This window comes from Podarcis filfolensis, assembly GCF_964270895.1.
Source record: "Podarcis filfolensis genome assembly, chromosome: 1".
In the NCBI taxonomy this organism is placed as follows: domain Eukaryota; kingdom Metazoa; phylum Chordata; class Lepidosauria; order Squamata; family Lacertidae; genus Podarcis; species Podarcis filfolensis.
The window spans coordinates 111,969,558-111,985,397 of NC_139604.1; the positions used below are offsets into that span (position 1 = coordinate 111,969,558).

At 43.5% G+C, this 15,840-nt stretch overlaps 1 protein-coding gene across 3 annotated transcripts in view; it reads right to left on the reverse strand.

The window, feature by feature from the left end:
* Positions 1-8,066: 8,066 nt before the first annotated feature.
* The window catches only part of GALC (galactosylceramidase), a 43,217-nt gene continuing 35,443 nt past the window's right edge, over positions 8,067-15,840 (reverse strand). For all 3 annotated transcript variants that reach the window (XM_083614406.1, XM_083614407.1, XM_083614408.1), the window contains exons 13-17: positions 15,540-15,684; positions 14,547-14,727; positions 12,889-13,049; positions 10,893-10,969; positions 8,067-9,836 (exon numbers count right to left, since the gene is read on the reverse strand). In XM_083614406.1, the coding sequence (XP_083470532.1) occupies positions 9,693-9,836; positions 10,893-10,969; positions 12,889-13,049; positions 14,547-14,727; positions 15,540-15,684 (708 nt within the window). In that variant the 3' untranslated portion in view covers positions 8,067-9,692. The remainder of the gene's footprint in view (positions 9,837-10,892; positions 10,970-12,888; positions 13,050-14,546; positions 14,728-15,539; positions 15,685-15,840) is intronic.

The window sequence follows — 15,840 nt, forward strand, 5'->3', positions numbered from 1 at the left end:
TCAAAGAAGTGTGACTGGCCCAAGGTCACCCAGCAGCTGCATGTGGAGGAGCGGAGACGCGAACCCAGTTCACCAGATTACGAGTCCACCGCTCTTAACTACTGCACCACACTGGCTCTCATCTCAAGCAGCAAAATGTCTTGGGCTGTCCTCAAATGAACACACACCTTTCTACCTGAGAGGTTCTGTGTTTAAAGGCTCATGGAATTGTCTCCTTCATCTCGCAGATAAAAAAAATAAAAAATAGAAGTGTCATGAACCTTCATTTTCCACATCCACTCCCCTACACATGCCTACCAACCATTGACTAGGTCCCAAATTCAGAGAATGGAGCCTGTTCATTTTTCCACATATCATGGAAGCAAAATGATTTAAGACTTGGAATCTAAGCAGTTAAATACTATTTGTATTTGTGTCTATGTTACTTTTTAAATTAGCTATAAAATGGGCACCCTGTTTGGCAGGCACGCCCTCCCATCAGATGTCAAGGAAATAAACAATTATCTGACTTTTAGAAGACATCTGAAGGTTGCCCTGTTTAGGGAAGTTTTTAATGTTTGATGTTTTATCGTTTTTTTATTATTATATTCTGTTGGGAGCTGCCCAGCTGGGCAGGGTATATTATTATTATTATTATTATTATTATTATTATTATTATTAAACTATTATTATTATTCCTCTGCTTTATGTGTGCCTATAGGTGTGTTTGTGTGTAACCACACACACACACACACACACACACACACACGAGTGTTGCTTCAGTGGTTAGGATTTTTCTTCTCTCAGCAAGCGCTGACTTGCAGAGACTAGCCAAGTAGTGAGATAAGTTTCATGAACGCAAATGATATAGCCATAAATTTAGTATGACGCAGGACTTTGTGGTGTAATAAAGCATGGTCACTTAAACACCACTTTGGCTATTTGGGACTTCATTCAGAATAGCTCCCTTGAAAGTAACTTTGAGAGGAATGAATCAAATGAATGAAAAGCTTGTCTTCCTGTAAGAAAGTACTTGTTACCACAGAGCAGCCATTTTGAGGAAGACAAGTGGCATGTCTCACTTAAGCTTTCCATGGGAGGTGAAGGGGGATCGAGACGGAGAGGGCAAATGCTGGGAAGGGAAGGAGGGTAGCTCAGAATTATTTCACACTGAGGAAGTGATATATCAAGAGGCAAATGAAAATAGCAGCTTGCTCTGATGGAGAGAGGGGTTTGTTGCATAAAGAGTTCACATGATGTTGGGAAAGGCCTGTGTTTTGGAGCTCCCCTTTTGTTTAGTAACCCTCAGCATCCCACCCTTCCTCCAAGGAGTCCTGGCCACCTTTTAAACTCTCCAGAAATCATGTGAGGTATTAGACTGAGAGAGAAGATGCTAGTCACTTGTTAGCCATCCATGCTGATGTTATAAATACATACAAAGGGGAGTGGGACTCATCTGAAATTCATACATTTGGAGGGCCAATGACTGAACATCCCTAGAGGGACTTGTCCATGACTAGAAATGGTTAAATCTGTAAATTTCAGTTTATTGTGGCTGAGTAGGATTTGAGCCTCATTTCCCCACATCTCAGCCTATTGAACACACTTACTGCTGCACCACACTGGTTCATTTGCCTCATGGTATAGGGCAGTATATAAATTCAATAGTAGTAGTAGTAGTAGTAGTAGTAGTAGGAAGAAGTAGAAGTAGAAGTAGAAGTAGAAGTAGAAGTAGTAGAAGAAGAAGAAGAAGAAGAAGAAGAAGAAGAAGAAGAAGAAGAAGAAGAAGATATTGTGGTTGTACGTGCAGATCGTGCAGGGAAATGCCACCATTAAGTTACTTTCCACCTGTCATCCTGATGTGTTTATTTCTATTTATCAGTGAGGTGGAATCAAGATCCAGCCACATTCAGTATCACTGAACCACATCCAATCCACCGGAATCTGATATTACAGTACACAGGAAGCAATAGAGATGAGTGAAATGGTCAGTTCAATTTCTCAGTTTCCCATTTTTCCAATACTGGGTTCAGTTCTCCGCATTTCCCCATTCATGTGCAATTTTATCCACATTTGATCAGCATTTGAATGCACATATCTCCTCATATACACACACCTTTGCGTACATATTTTGGCAATGCAGTTTTCCCTAACAGAATGCAATTTTGTATGTTATTTTCCCTAATATGTCAATTTTCCCCCACTTTGCCCTAGGACGTGCAGCTTTGTGCACAATTCCTTGGCTGGAGAACTGCAACGCAGAATTTGGAGAAGTGGAAATTTAGAAGGATGGCTTTCTTTTGCTTCACGTATTGTTTCTGACAGTGCAAATTAGAAAGTTTTAAGCAATTTCCTCCTCCCCCCCCCCATCCCCAGGGAGCATCAATTTGACCTACATCAGATGAAAACTCAGAAATGAGAGAAATAATTTGACCTTACGGAAAGAAGATGGCCGCATTTGACTTTGCAACTTGGCACTTACTTGTCATTTATTTATTTGCCACATCAGCATTCTGCAGCTTTCCCCCAAACTGGCTCCTACCAGAGGTTGTTGGGGGCTACCATTCCCATCACCCCATGCCATTTATTAATTTGATTTATATTCTACCCTTCCCCCTGAAGGAGCCCAAGGCAGCAGACACAGCAATGATAAAACATCAACAGGGGGGTGCAAATCTACTAGCCATGAAAGCTATGCTCTACATCCACAGTCAGAGACAGTAGTCTCCTGAATACCAGTCACTGGAAACCACAGCAGGGACAAATGCTTTGTTGCTCAGGTCCTGCGTGTCGGTTTCACAAAGGCAACTGGTTGGCTGTTGTAAGAACAGGGTGGTGAATGAGATGGACCATTCGCTTGAACCAGCAGGCTCTTCTTCTGTTTACGTTTTCACTTTAATGGTCCAATGTTGGGATTTCTTGGCATGGAATGCCGCCACACACCCTGACCCTCACCCTCTTTAATAGATAGCTTGCTCACCACAGTAACAGCAAGGGTAAAAGGAAATCTATCCAGAATGGACATGCCGAGTTAATGCGTGGCATTAAATGAAACCCGTTGCTCAAAAGACAGGCTTGCCTCGCATGACGCCAGAGAACTTCTTGAAAGTAGCTTGCTTTTGAGACGACCTAATAAGACTAAGTAGCCTGCAGCAGGAGCATCTGTGGATGCTGAAAGGCCTCATCAGGGAGGCTGGACAGCAGAGAATTGCTGCAATCCATCTTTGTAATGAAAAACGAAATGCAGCACCCTTTCTGGACCGAGCTCTGTTAAACATGCTGTGCTAGGAGCTCGTGAAAGATTGCAATGGTGGGAAAGCAGAGATAATACACAGAAGCCAGATATGAAAGGGGCTTACGAAGAACCCAGTGATTGATACCTCAACACACTTGATTCTTTGGAGAAGACAGCACTGTTAATAGTTGAATCTGAAGATTGGTTCACATATGTCTCAGGGCAGGGAAATGCCAGAGCTACCCCTCAGGTCCACTCATTTGCTATGTTGTAGAACATTTCCAGAAACCCACAAGATGGTTATTTTCCATTTTGTATGCAAAAGCGTTTCATATGGACAGCTGCTTGGGATCACCAAGATTGACCTCCAGTGGAATATGAGGTTGAGACCTGCAACATATTCCTCAATGCAATTGGTGGCATTGTTTGAAGATCAGTCAGCCATCTGGGCTGCTCAACCTTCAGAGGCATGATGTGGCAATGAGACTGGGGGAAGAGTGTTTCCTCAAAAGGGAAATTTCTCAAGCCAAGAGGAATTTAAGGGCCAAAAGTATGTGTGATGCAGGAGATAAATGCCCCCTGCCACTTTTTGATCAGGAAAATGGCCTGTAGATAAAAAGTTGCACACACATTCACACAGCCCTGCTGCCCAATTCTGGTGTTCCAACAAAATTCAGAGTGCCCTGCTATGCAGCACAGAGACAAAAGCAACACGCCATTAAGATAGGACTGGGGTTTGATGGCCTGGGACTCGGGCTTGGAACCAGAGGAGACTCAGTCTGCACCGGATCCTTTGCCTCAGGCATCATCTGAACCAAGTCTGGGGCCTGATCCTGAAGAGTCCCAGTCTGCACAGGTTCCCCTGCAACAAACACCAGCTGGGCTGAGTCAGGGGCCTGAGCCTGCCCTGGCTCCAGATGCAGGGATTACCTTGTTGCCTTCAGTGGGCCATCACTTACAGCTGCTCCACTACCAGTTTGGTCAGGGGAGGCTGAGGTGGCCCCTGGATCTAGTAACCCACCGATGTCTCCCGAGCTGCAGAGACTAAGATGTGAGAGAAGGAGAGACCTGAGCACTTGCAGGAGGAGTGCTTGCCTTCAGGTGAAACAGGGAGGTGAGTTGCTGGGGGATCAGGACCGGCCGCTACCCCAACAAAAATAAAAGGCTGTAGGACCCCCCCCCCCCAGGTTGCAGGAGCAACATTGCTGTATGCTATATCCTGCCTGAGATCCTGTACCTGTCCTTGCCTGGTTTCCTGCCTCATGTCCTGCCTTGGCCCTGTCGGACTGACTCCAAGCAGAACCTTCGGATCCTGGACCGGTCTTGGACTGCATTTCACGGGTTACCCCTGGAGCCAGCACATGGGGAGGCTCCAGGTACTGTTAGATTCCAACTCCTAAGTATGTAAGCAGAGCCCTGCTGGATCAGGCCAAGGACTCATCCCAACCATCACTCTGTTTTCACAGCAGCCAGCCAGATACCCACAGGAAACCCAGAAGCAGAACCTGAGCACAACATCACTCTCCCCACTTGTGGAAACCAGCAGGGGTGCCAATTTGATGAAAATAAAGGGGGTGGCCAGACAAGGACAGTGATACGGGAGAGAGGTTGGGGCAGGAAGGAAGAAGGGAAAGAAATGAAAATTGAAAGAAAATGGTAAAGCTCTGGACAATGTCCCTCTCCCCTATCCTCCTCCTCCTCCTCTTCCTCCTCCCCTGTTTCTTAGGGCATGCCTCATGTGGTTGAAATTGCGAGTCTGGGAGGGATTTAACTTGAGAGGAGCCTGCAGCTGGGACTGCAAATGGAGCTTCTCTTGTTGCTGGAAGAATGTGTGGCAGACTGTGCAACACAGAGACTTAGCAGAAGCAGCTGCAGAACACAACTCTCAAATTCCTCTTCTTGTTTCGAACGTTGAGGTGCTGCGATTTCCTCTGCTCACTCTGCCCACCCCTCCACCCCCGCTCATATACCCCTTCAAGGTTTTCGTTCTCTCCCCCTCTCTCTTCTCCGTCTCTCCTCCTGTGATGTGCTTGTGTGTGTTAAAGAGCAAGGTAGCAGCTGTCTTATAACAGAGCAGAATGTAGCCAGCTCCAAAAGCAGAACTAAGGAAACTTCCCATTTTGCATTTGAATATTTTCTTTATTTTACTCTCTCTCCCGACCCAAAAAGCATAATACAGCTGTGGAACTATTGGGTGTGTTCTGCATTTCTTTATTCATTTATTATTATTTATTTCTATCCATTGTTGCGGGGAGGGGAGAAGCCTAATCCCCACCCATGCTGCCTTAAAGCCATTGCTTCATGTTACTGAAAACTTAACACACCATCAAGGTGTTGTTGTTTTTCCACATTCACAATTTAACTTGAGCTTGCCTTTTCTATTTTCCTGATATACTTAACAGTGAACAATGCATTGCTGTCTACCAGCATAATGCAGAGTAGCTACATCGTTGCAGTTCTCTGTGTACATCTGTTCCGAATAGACGTTAAGCAACGTTTCCTGGGATTTATCATGTTCACTTCCTTCCTCCATTCCGGCAAACCCAAACATTGTAATACAACCTTGCTCCATATTTCACCAAGCAATACTGAAATATGCTCCCAGTATTGCAGAACCATCTGGGCTGTTGGGATTGCAACGGCTAATTACAAATCTTTGGGATATTTAACATTTTGGCAGCCTGTTTCCTTCCCAAGGGCACTCGACGTTGGACTGAGCACTTATGAAAGGTGAGGCTGTAGGCTCCAAGAATGACTACATCTCCACATCTCGTCCTTCCTCCAAGAGACTCAGGGTGTGCCATCCGTAGGGATAAAGTCCAGTTTATCTTGAGAACCCTGTAAAGTAGGTTAGATTAACTGAATGACCCAAGGTCACCCAGTGAGCTTCATGGGCAAACAGGAATTTCAATTAAAGCTGGGCTGCTCTCCCGCTCCCTGTGAAATCAGGAATAGATTTTCTGCTGCTTTCTTGTGAGGGTTGTGGGAAGATAAAAAGTTCCCAGTTTGTTGGGGGAAGGAGACATCTCATACTTCACTTTTGTGTTGTGGTGGCTGAGGGTTTTGTATTCCCCATCAAAAGCGTGCCACATCCCATTGCCCCCGAGGCAACCAGGAAGCATTGCAAGGTGCTCTGTTTCCTGCCAACCACATGGTTCTGAGTGGCACACGGCTTTAAATAAAAAAGAGAAAGAAATCAGGGGGATTTATTTTCCTCTTGCAAGTGGTCAAAAAAGAGCTGGCTGGATTTGTTAGCCCAGTTCTAATCTGAACAGAGGCCACCCAAACCAATTCCATAATTCTCTAATGGTCCGGCGCATCAATCAGGGCTCACCTTTGATGTCGTATTTACCGCAAGTGATATGAAAGATGGAAGGAAGAAAGGAGGTGCAAGGCGCTTGCTTACCATGGTTGGATTATTACCTTATGAAGACTGGACTAGCAGTGCCCTGGAAAAGGCTGCATTCCCCCTACAGAGGCAAGTACAGAGTTTGGGTGTGTTTCTAGATCCAGCTCTGTTGCTGGAGGCCCAGGAAGCCTCAGTGACCAGAAGCACCTTCTACCTGCTGCAAATGGTGCAACGGCTACAGCCATTCCTAGATCAAGAGAGCCTGACCGCAGTTCAGGCACTGGCGACTTTAAGACTAGATAACTGCAACACACGGTATGTGGGGCTTTCGCTGCACAGGATCAAGAAAGCGTGGTTAGTGCTGAGTGCTGCTGCACTGTTGATGACAGCAGTGAGACCTTGTTAGCATGTAACACCTTTGCTCTAGAGTTTCCACGGGTTGTCCATTTGCCAAGTTCAAGGTTATATTAGCATATAAAGCCCTTAACAGCCTAAGACTCATTGACATGCGGGATCGCCTTAAACCACATATACCCTGCCAACCACCTGAGTCTCCAGAACTGGCAGTGCTACAGGTTCCTCATAAATCAATCTTTTAGTGAGGCAGCACCTACGGTTTGCAACTCTCTGTGTATTGATATCAGGCAAGCACTTTCACTGTACTCTTTTTTTGGTACCTGCTTAAAGCATTTTTGTTTAGGCAAGCTTACCTAGACATGGAGAAGTTACATGTGTTTTATCTCTTTTTAGCTCCTCTTTATTTCAATCATATTTTGAATGCTTCTACGTACTCGATTTAAGAGTTTGTTTTTTAAATGTTTCATTTTGTATTTTTGTAAACCACTCATAGTTTCTCTTATAATCAAGTGGTACATAAATTTTGTTCCATAAAAATGCTATCTGCTACACGGATTTACCTACACCTACACTGAACAAATACAAGATGAAAAACAGGTGATACGGACTTCCCACTTTTATTCTGTGCAGCTGCTGAATGTTATTTTAAATTAAGACATTTTTCTAATGTACCTCTTGTATTTTGATTTCTGTTTGTAATATCCTACTATGTTTGTTGTTATCTTGATTTTTGTTTGCACATTTTTTGTATGTGTGTGTGTAAACTGCTTAGGAGATTTTGCCATAATGTTAATCAGTGTATGCTTTATCCAAATAATGCAATTTCTAAGGCTAGACCTGAAGACCCAGTAGATTTGGGTGGGGCTCCCTCTTGTGGACAAGAATCTGGATATTCTTCAAAGTGTTCCTATATTTCCAACTGTTTTTATTTTAATTGTGTTGCCAATATATGATTTATTGCTCAGTCATTGTAAAATGCAGACCACACATGTGGTGAAACCCTTCAGCGTATATTCCTATTTAGTGAAGGAGGCTGTGAAAATACAAGCCTCTTTGGGTTTGAGATCAGACTCTACAAAAGAGGAAAGCTTACCTCTGAACCTTCAGAAAAAGCGACAATTTTTAAAGCAGTACCCTAGACATATAAAGGTTTTAAAGCAACATTTATTTTTCCAGTATGAAACATTAGGCTTTGTGGTAGTCAGCCACCATATGCCAGCTTTTCGCTGTAACATCAAGGCAATTGTTAAGAACCATGAGAAGTACAAACATTCAGCAAACATTAACCTGTTAAGAACATTCACAACCCAGCAACTTTAAAGTCTACCATTTAATAAATTAACAAGAAACAAATATTGTGATTATGCTACATTTAGTACACAATGCAAAAATAGAAATTATCTGCCCTAGCACAAAAAGGGAGAGAAATCTTTGGAATAAATGCAGCCAATCAGTCATGACCTTACATCTTCATTGCTTATGGTCAAAGCCCATCAAGAAGGAAATGCTATAAGGAACATCTTTATCTGCACTTTTGAATTTGGTCTGAATTGAGTTCCAGCTGACAAAAAACCCTGTCTCTGTCTCCACAATCACTTTCCTTACTTTGCACCCATGTCTAGCTGGTGAACCTCATAGCTCTACCATATCCTGCAAGCCTGAAATTTGCCACCATAGATTAGCAGTCAGTACAAGCATTACATGTCTCAAGGACAGTTCACGGTGATTTCTCTGGTCACCAATAAAGTTGCAATTGGACTCATGCAAAGTTATTGTTTGTACGAGCTATTTTCTCCTTGCAGGACACATATTTAACTTGACCCATATGGAGGTTGTGATTCCCACAAATGGCGCATGGCTGAAAGCTTGGCAACTTCAAGTGCTCTCAAACTGACTTGTGCAAATTGGCTCTTAGGATCGTGAGGGTGGGGATAAACATTCTCCCTTGATTTTTCATCCATATTACTTTTACAGATTCTTTCCCCCTTCCATTTACCGAAAGAGGCAGACAAGCTCAGAAGAGAAGCTCAAAGAGGCGAGGCAAGTTGTGGGGTTATCAAACCTTCGAACAGTGACAATCACCATCGACATATTTGCTACACTGCCATTAGCAGAGGTAGTTTAAAATAAGGCACTTCATAAGGAAGCCAGCTAGCAGCTGGCTTTTCATTAAAAACAGATATATGAATTAAGACTTTAGAAGAGGAGGAGTGAAACCTTTCATTTCCTGGAAGGAGACATTTAAATCCATTGAATCCCTTATTCCATCACCTCAAATAAAGTACGAAAGAGGCAAAAGGATCTTTCAGTTCACAACACTTCATAACAGCCACATACACCAGGCATTTCTGAAAAGAAATGGACTTCATAGCTTTTGAAACAGTTGAAAACAGCAGTTTTCTGAGGTCTCTGTTGCACATTTCTTAAAATGAGGCTAAACAGTCACAATTCCCACCAATGAAACGACAAGGACTCTGCTCCAGTTCCATTTATACTTTGTAAAAGAAAAGGGGGCGAGGGGACAGAGGGAGACTTTCTGAAACTAATTATTTCTGCCAAGAGAGAAAACTGAATTCTGAGAAAACCCTAATTAGGATGACACAAACGCATTTCAACTTTAGAAGAAAGCTGAATTCGTTCCCCAAAGCTGCAGGGGAAACGAAACAAAAATTTCGTACCAATGTCAATTACAAAATGACAACGGCAAAGGGGTTGAAACTGGCTCAAGTTAAAAGGAGTCAAGAATTGGCTTGTTGAAGTATGACGGGCATCTCAGTTGGCCTGAACATGAAAGTTGTCGAATTGTGTAAATTCATAAGTGTGAGTCCCAATAGCTGCCCATCCATTTCCAGGATCTGTTATGGTGACGTTCGCCCAGAGAGGATTGCCATTTAACATGCCAGACGCATTGGTGCCCTGTCAAAAGTAAGGGGAGAACATTAATGTACAGAGTCTGATGTGGATTTCAGTAAACTGGTCAAGAACGAGGGCTGCAAAGCTATCTGGAAACTGCTTTGCAAGGTGAGTTGAAGTGAAAGACATCCAAGTGTGTTTCCCAATGCCCATTCAGTTTTAGTTAAGCTAAGGAATTTGCTCCCACAATCAGTAGTGAGCCAGTGTGGTGTAGTGGTTAAGAGCGGTAGTCTCGTAATCTGGTGAACAGGGTTCACGTCTCCGCTCCTCCACATGCAGCTGCTGGGTGACCTTGGGCTAGTCACACTTCTTTGAAGTCTCTCAGCCCCACTCACCTCACAGAGTGTTTGTTGTGGGGGAGGAAGGGAAAGGAGAATGTTAGCCGCTTTGAGACTCCTTAAAGGGCGTGAAAGGCGAGATATCAAATCCAAACTCTTCTTCTTCTTCTAGTGATGGTCACCAACTTGGATGGCTTGAGAAAGAGGACCAGACAAATTCATGGAGGATATGGCTATCAATGGCTGCTACCCATGGTGGATATGTTCTGCCTTTCATTGTTTTTGTTGCAAGAGACCAGCATGGCTGCACCTCTGGAAAATCCTATATACTGATAGCAAAGCAGGTTTTCCAAGTGTGGATCCTTATATAGCCAAAACACCATCATCTACATACAAGATGAGAGATTCTCCAGGGTACACTAAGGTTTCTGCAGAGGCAGCAGGGGTGGAGCAAAACAGTCCAGGGAGGACAAAGCCTGCTTAGTGGCTATGGAATGGAATACCCTGAAAAGAGGTTTGGCTGGCTGAAACCCTGAACTAAAACACTCCGCACTGCAGCATTTTCATTGTAGGTTCCACCTGTTATGACGGACAAGTGGTATTAGCAGGTCATCAATATTTATCAGGGTTAATACTTCTCATAGCAAATTAAATTATAGCTATTTTAGGCTTATAAGCTATTTTAGGCTTATAGCTATTTTAGAACTCTAAACAGTTTAAATGCCACCCTTTGCTATCAGTCAAAATGAATCTTATTTTATGCTCCAGGTTCGGTGCTTACCGTAAGAATCAGAGTGAGGGTATGCCATGCCTTGGCTCGCACACCAGACAGTCCTTTCATCAAGACCTCTTCCCCACCTGCATGAAGAAGAAGAAGAAAAAGCTGCTTCAGAACATTTTCTTTATTTGGGACATGCCCTAAAATTATACATTACAGTGGTACCTCTAGTTACGAACTTAATTCGTTCCAGAGGTCCGTTCTTAACCTGAAACTGTTCTTAACCTGAAGCACCACTTTCGCTAATGGGGCCTCTTGCTGCCGCTGCGCCGCCGGCACACGATTTCCGTTCTCATCCCGGGGCAAAGTTCTCAACTCGAGGTAACTCTTCCAGGTTAGCGGAGTTTGTAACCTGAAACGTTTGTAACCTGAGGCGTTTGTAACTCAAAGTACCACTGAATTGGAACTCTATTGCAAATAAAATTGGAAGCATGACAGCAAATGATTTTCCTTTAGGCCCAGTGCTTATTCTGTCCTGTTATGTTAGATATAATAGTCTACCTGAAGATTAAGTAATTATTGTTCATTACTCGAAACAGTAGCTCATTTAGATTGCTGTTAAATGGGAAGGAGGGGAGATTAATTCTCCTTCTTCCATCAGTGAATGGCTATCGACTGCATGGGACAAAGTGATGAATTGTCACCCTCGGGAGGTTGTGGACTCTCCGTCCTTGGAGGTTTCCAATCAGAAGTTGGATGGTTCTGTCATGGATGCTTTAGCTGAGATTCCTGCATTGCAGGGGGTTGGACAAGATGACCTTTGGGGTCCCTTCCAGCTCTAAAACTCTTAAGATTGCATGACTAATTTAGTAAGCAGTGGGAAAACAGAATTCAGTGTTTTTAGCATATTGCCACAGCGTTTGCAATCACAAGAACTCCTGGCCAATACACAAAAATGGCTCTTCCTTAGAGCAGCTACATTATTTGCCATTCCGAACAGGCACACTATTTGAGGGCCTATGCACATGCCTCAGAGGCCTTCCAGGTTTCAAACCTCTAGAGCCTAGATCTAAGATTGTGGTGTTTGCTTGTTTGTTTTTAAAAAACCAACACCTTTGTACAAAGGCCTTGTAGGCCATGGACTCTAAAGTCATCCATTTGATCAAGCAAAAGGTGACTTGATATTTTACTCACAGCAGCACACCCAACAGACTATCACAGCGTGGTGGCCTGAAATTTGTGTCGACACTGTGCCCTTTCCTCTGCCATGCATGAAGCATCAGCCATCAGTTGCTTCAGGTATCTTCTAAGGACATATTTTTGCCCAGGTGCTCCCTGACCCCTAAGGCTACACCTTATTTATTACTGAATTTCTGCTTTTTATCCACTTTTATAATCCTATTCTACTGCTTTTTATTTTTGCTGTTTTTACTGTTTGAAGGTTGGTATTTTTGTATACTGTTTGAGAGATTAAGCAGGTTTATAAATGTTTTAAAGCAATAATAATAATAATATTTGTTCAAAGATCAGCAATTTCACACCTGAGTTCTTAAGAAAAAATTGGGAGGCAGATGCCTTCCTGACCAGATTGGAACCTGTTCTTACCAAGTTCCTGGGGTTTTTGTGATAGTGTGTTATTATTATTATTGTCTGTTTTGTATGCTACTTAGGGATTTTTTCAAAAAAATATTAAACCACTTAGAAACACTTTCAATATTCTAAAGCAGCTGGCCCTCCTTCTATACTTGAGCATTTAACGCTGCGAATTAGAACCATTCAGAACAGTTTTTGGTTGAAAAAGTTTCGCTTTGATTGCTCTGTGCCAGTTATCATTATTATCTGATAAGCTAGCAAGGCACCTTGGTTTGAAATCAAAATCAAATGAGGGGTGAAGGAAGACACCCAACAGAAAACAGCAATTACAAGTAAGGGAACTATTGCATAATGGATTTGCCGTGCAAGCCTCAAACCCTTAGAAATGCCATTCTGCATTACCTACTGCAGGATAAGCTGCAACTATTTAATTAAGCATGTAAAATCCATTTTAAAGGATACTCACCGAGATCACCTGTAACTCGGTATGTACCGTCAGGAAATACCCAGAAGAAAATGCCTTTAGCGGCTTTGGTGTATATCCCACCTTTGTTCACTCTTCCCGCAATGAATGCACCTCCATAATTTGATTCTATGTAAATGTCGCAAGTTATCGTTAGGTTTACCCTGCAAAAAGACAAATGCAGTTCTCAGCGCTGGAAAAGTGTCAGTTTTGGCATTAGTCTTCCAACAACAAGAAAAATTCCAACCACTTCTAAGTGTAAACATATTTAAGGACATGTATGCACAAATCTCTGTCAGGGAAAAAGGCAGAGTATCAATAAATAAACATATTGTAATAATTATAATACAGTTGTTCCCGAACTTGTTTTGTATTTATACACTGCAGCTGGTGGGAGAGGTGGAATCTGGATCAGTACTCTGGCACAACAGAGGTTGACTATTCCCCCCCCCCCACACACACACATCATTTTCCAAGAGCTGCATAGATGCAACTGCTTAAGGTGAACAGCAACCACACCCAAGGAGGCACCCAGTACAACTGTCCATTCCTCTGCTATCCCAGCTGTGCCACCCCTGCCAGAAGTGATATGCACCACTGTGTTTCTTTGCTAGCCTGGCATAACTTCATGGAAGCAGGAGCAGCAAAACGACTGTGCAGGGCAAATAACAGAATCCCAGGGAGTGGAGGAAGAAGATAGGAAAGGAATAGAGGCACCTAGCCAACTGCTTTTTGTTTTTATATGTAAGCCACCCTCAAATGGAGTTGTAGCCAGTGCTTTCCCCCCTGTGGAAAAATAGGTGCTGGTACTCACCACGAAGCTGTTACAATAAGTGCCACACTTTTTACCAAGGGGGGGGGGGTGCCAGTACTGCATACCCCTGAGCACCCCCTGAAAAAAGACCTGTTGTATCCAATTACATTATTATGCGATCAAAATGATTTTCACTTGTAAAATTGAACACCCACTTCCTCTCCTCCTCCTCACCTACTAAATCTATTCCAGAGGGTTAGGGAAACGCAAGAGCAATTTTTTTTTAGGGTGGGGGGCAAACGGGGAGGAAAGAGAACGGTAAGTTCTGTTGTGTGAGCGGTAGTTGTTCCAATCGTGCAGTGACGTCACTGAATACAACCCAGCATCTTTATTATAGAAAAAAAAACCAAATTGATAAGAAAAATTAAACTGCAGGGACTGCAGCACGTTTATAAGCACAGAGCTCCAGTACTTAAGAGATAAAATGAGTACTAAGTAATACTCAGAACCATAGTTCATTCACAATCCTGTAACACTCCGATTTCCAAACACACAATCTAAGGCAGTTTTCTTTTTACGTTCAACCATGCATGCTCATACAATCACTTTCTGCAACACCTTGATTTCCATCAGCTTCTTTTCACGTAGTTATGCTAGGACAACAGCAGGTGGCAGCCTTGAATCACATTAAATACTGTACGTAGCCATGCAGCACCTGGTTTATGCGACCACAAAAACCCAGCAAAGAAAGACATTTTGCAATTCATGGGTGAGGGATGCCCTTTTGCATTCACTGATGTTCAAATCTGCATACCGCAGCTAACAAAATCAGTGCAATTACTGGATTCCACTGCAACTTTGCACCAAGCTGGAAATTCAGCGGGTTGCACTGCGTTTAATTACATACCATTTATAGTTGCCAATAATGCTGATGGGATGATCTGATTCAGTAACCCAGGTTATAGGCCTCTGCGTCACCACCTGTCGGAGGGTGAAGACATGCTCCCCAGGATCAGAAACGTTTACAAAGTACTCAAACACCCCAGTTTGATCGGCAAAGTTTGGGGCCTCACTGAAAGGCGGGTTGCCTGTTGGGAGAACAGAAAGCTCGTTATTTCACCTGCCTGCACTACGAAAGAAGATGTGACAGCTTCTCTCAGCACCACCAGGGACGCAGCAGGCAGAACCTGGCACAGAGCTGACATCCCCCCAATTTGGTAACAAACTGAGTGTTTCATTAGGGTCATCCAAGTTGAAGAGGACACCTGAAAGCCTCTCAGGAATTGAAGCCCATGGAGGATCTTCAATCCTAACCTGCAAGCAGTTCCGGCACTGGATGCAAATCTCAACACAGATGGCTGTTTTTGACCTTGCAGCTAGGGAAACTTCTACAACTTGGGAGCCACGGGCATGCGGGGCCACACATGGAAACGTTACCTTTGCAAAGTAGGCTACCTTCTACACACACTCACACTTTCCCCTCCATCCTCAACCCTGTCAAGCAAGAGGCTTTATCAGACACATCACAGCCAGGCAGAAATGCTCAGGGTCCGAACAGAGCCAGGGAGGTGTGTGTCTGCGGAGAATCGAGAGGGCCAGACAGAGGAGCCAGGGCTGTGGGTAGCAATTGGCCCCCAGACCTGAGGTTCTAACACCCCTGCCTTTGGGGATCAGAAGTCTTTCCTGAAGCTGAAGCTCCTCAAAAAGAAACCTGAATGTCCACTGAGTATACAGTATGCTGGATACTCGCCAGGTCAAACATTTGTGTTAATGCAGGCTTCTAATCACGTATGCTTGAGAATTAATACTACTGATAAGGATCCTGTGCTAGCCTGGGGCCACCAGATAATGTCCTATCCCACCTCCCAAACCCAAAAAATGACTTCCAAGTGTTACTTACGGATATTGAAATCATCCTTGTAATCGGAAGGAAATGGCTGGGATGCAGGAGGATCCGGGAAAGGCTTCTCAAAGCCTGCTGTCAAGGTTGTCAAAGTATAGACCTCATCCAGACCCAGATTTAGTGTCAATACGCCTTCGGAAACCTGCGTGGAGAAAGGATGCACAAGAAACTTTGGAAAAGCGACTTGAAATTTATAGCATGTTATTCTTTGAAAGAGAACTATTTGAAAATGATTCATAGATGGCATTTAACTCCAAGTAGGCTGGCCAAGATGGGACGCAGGTGGCACAGTGGGTTA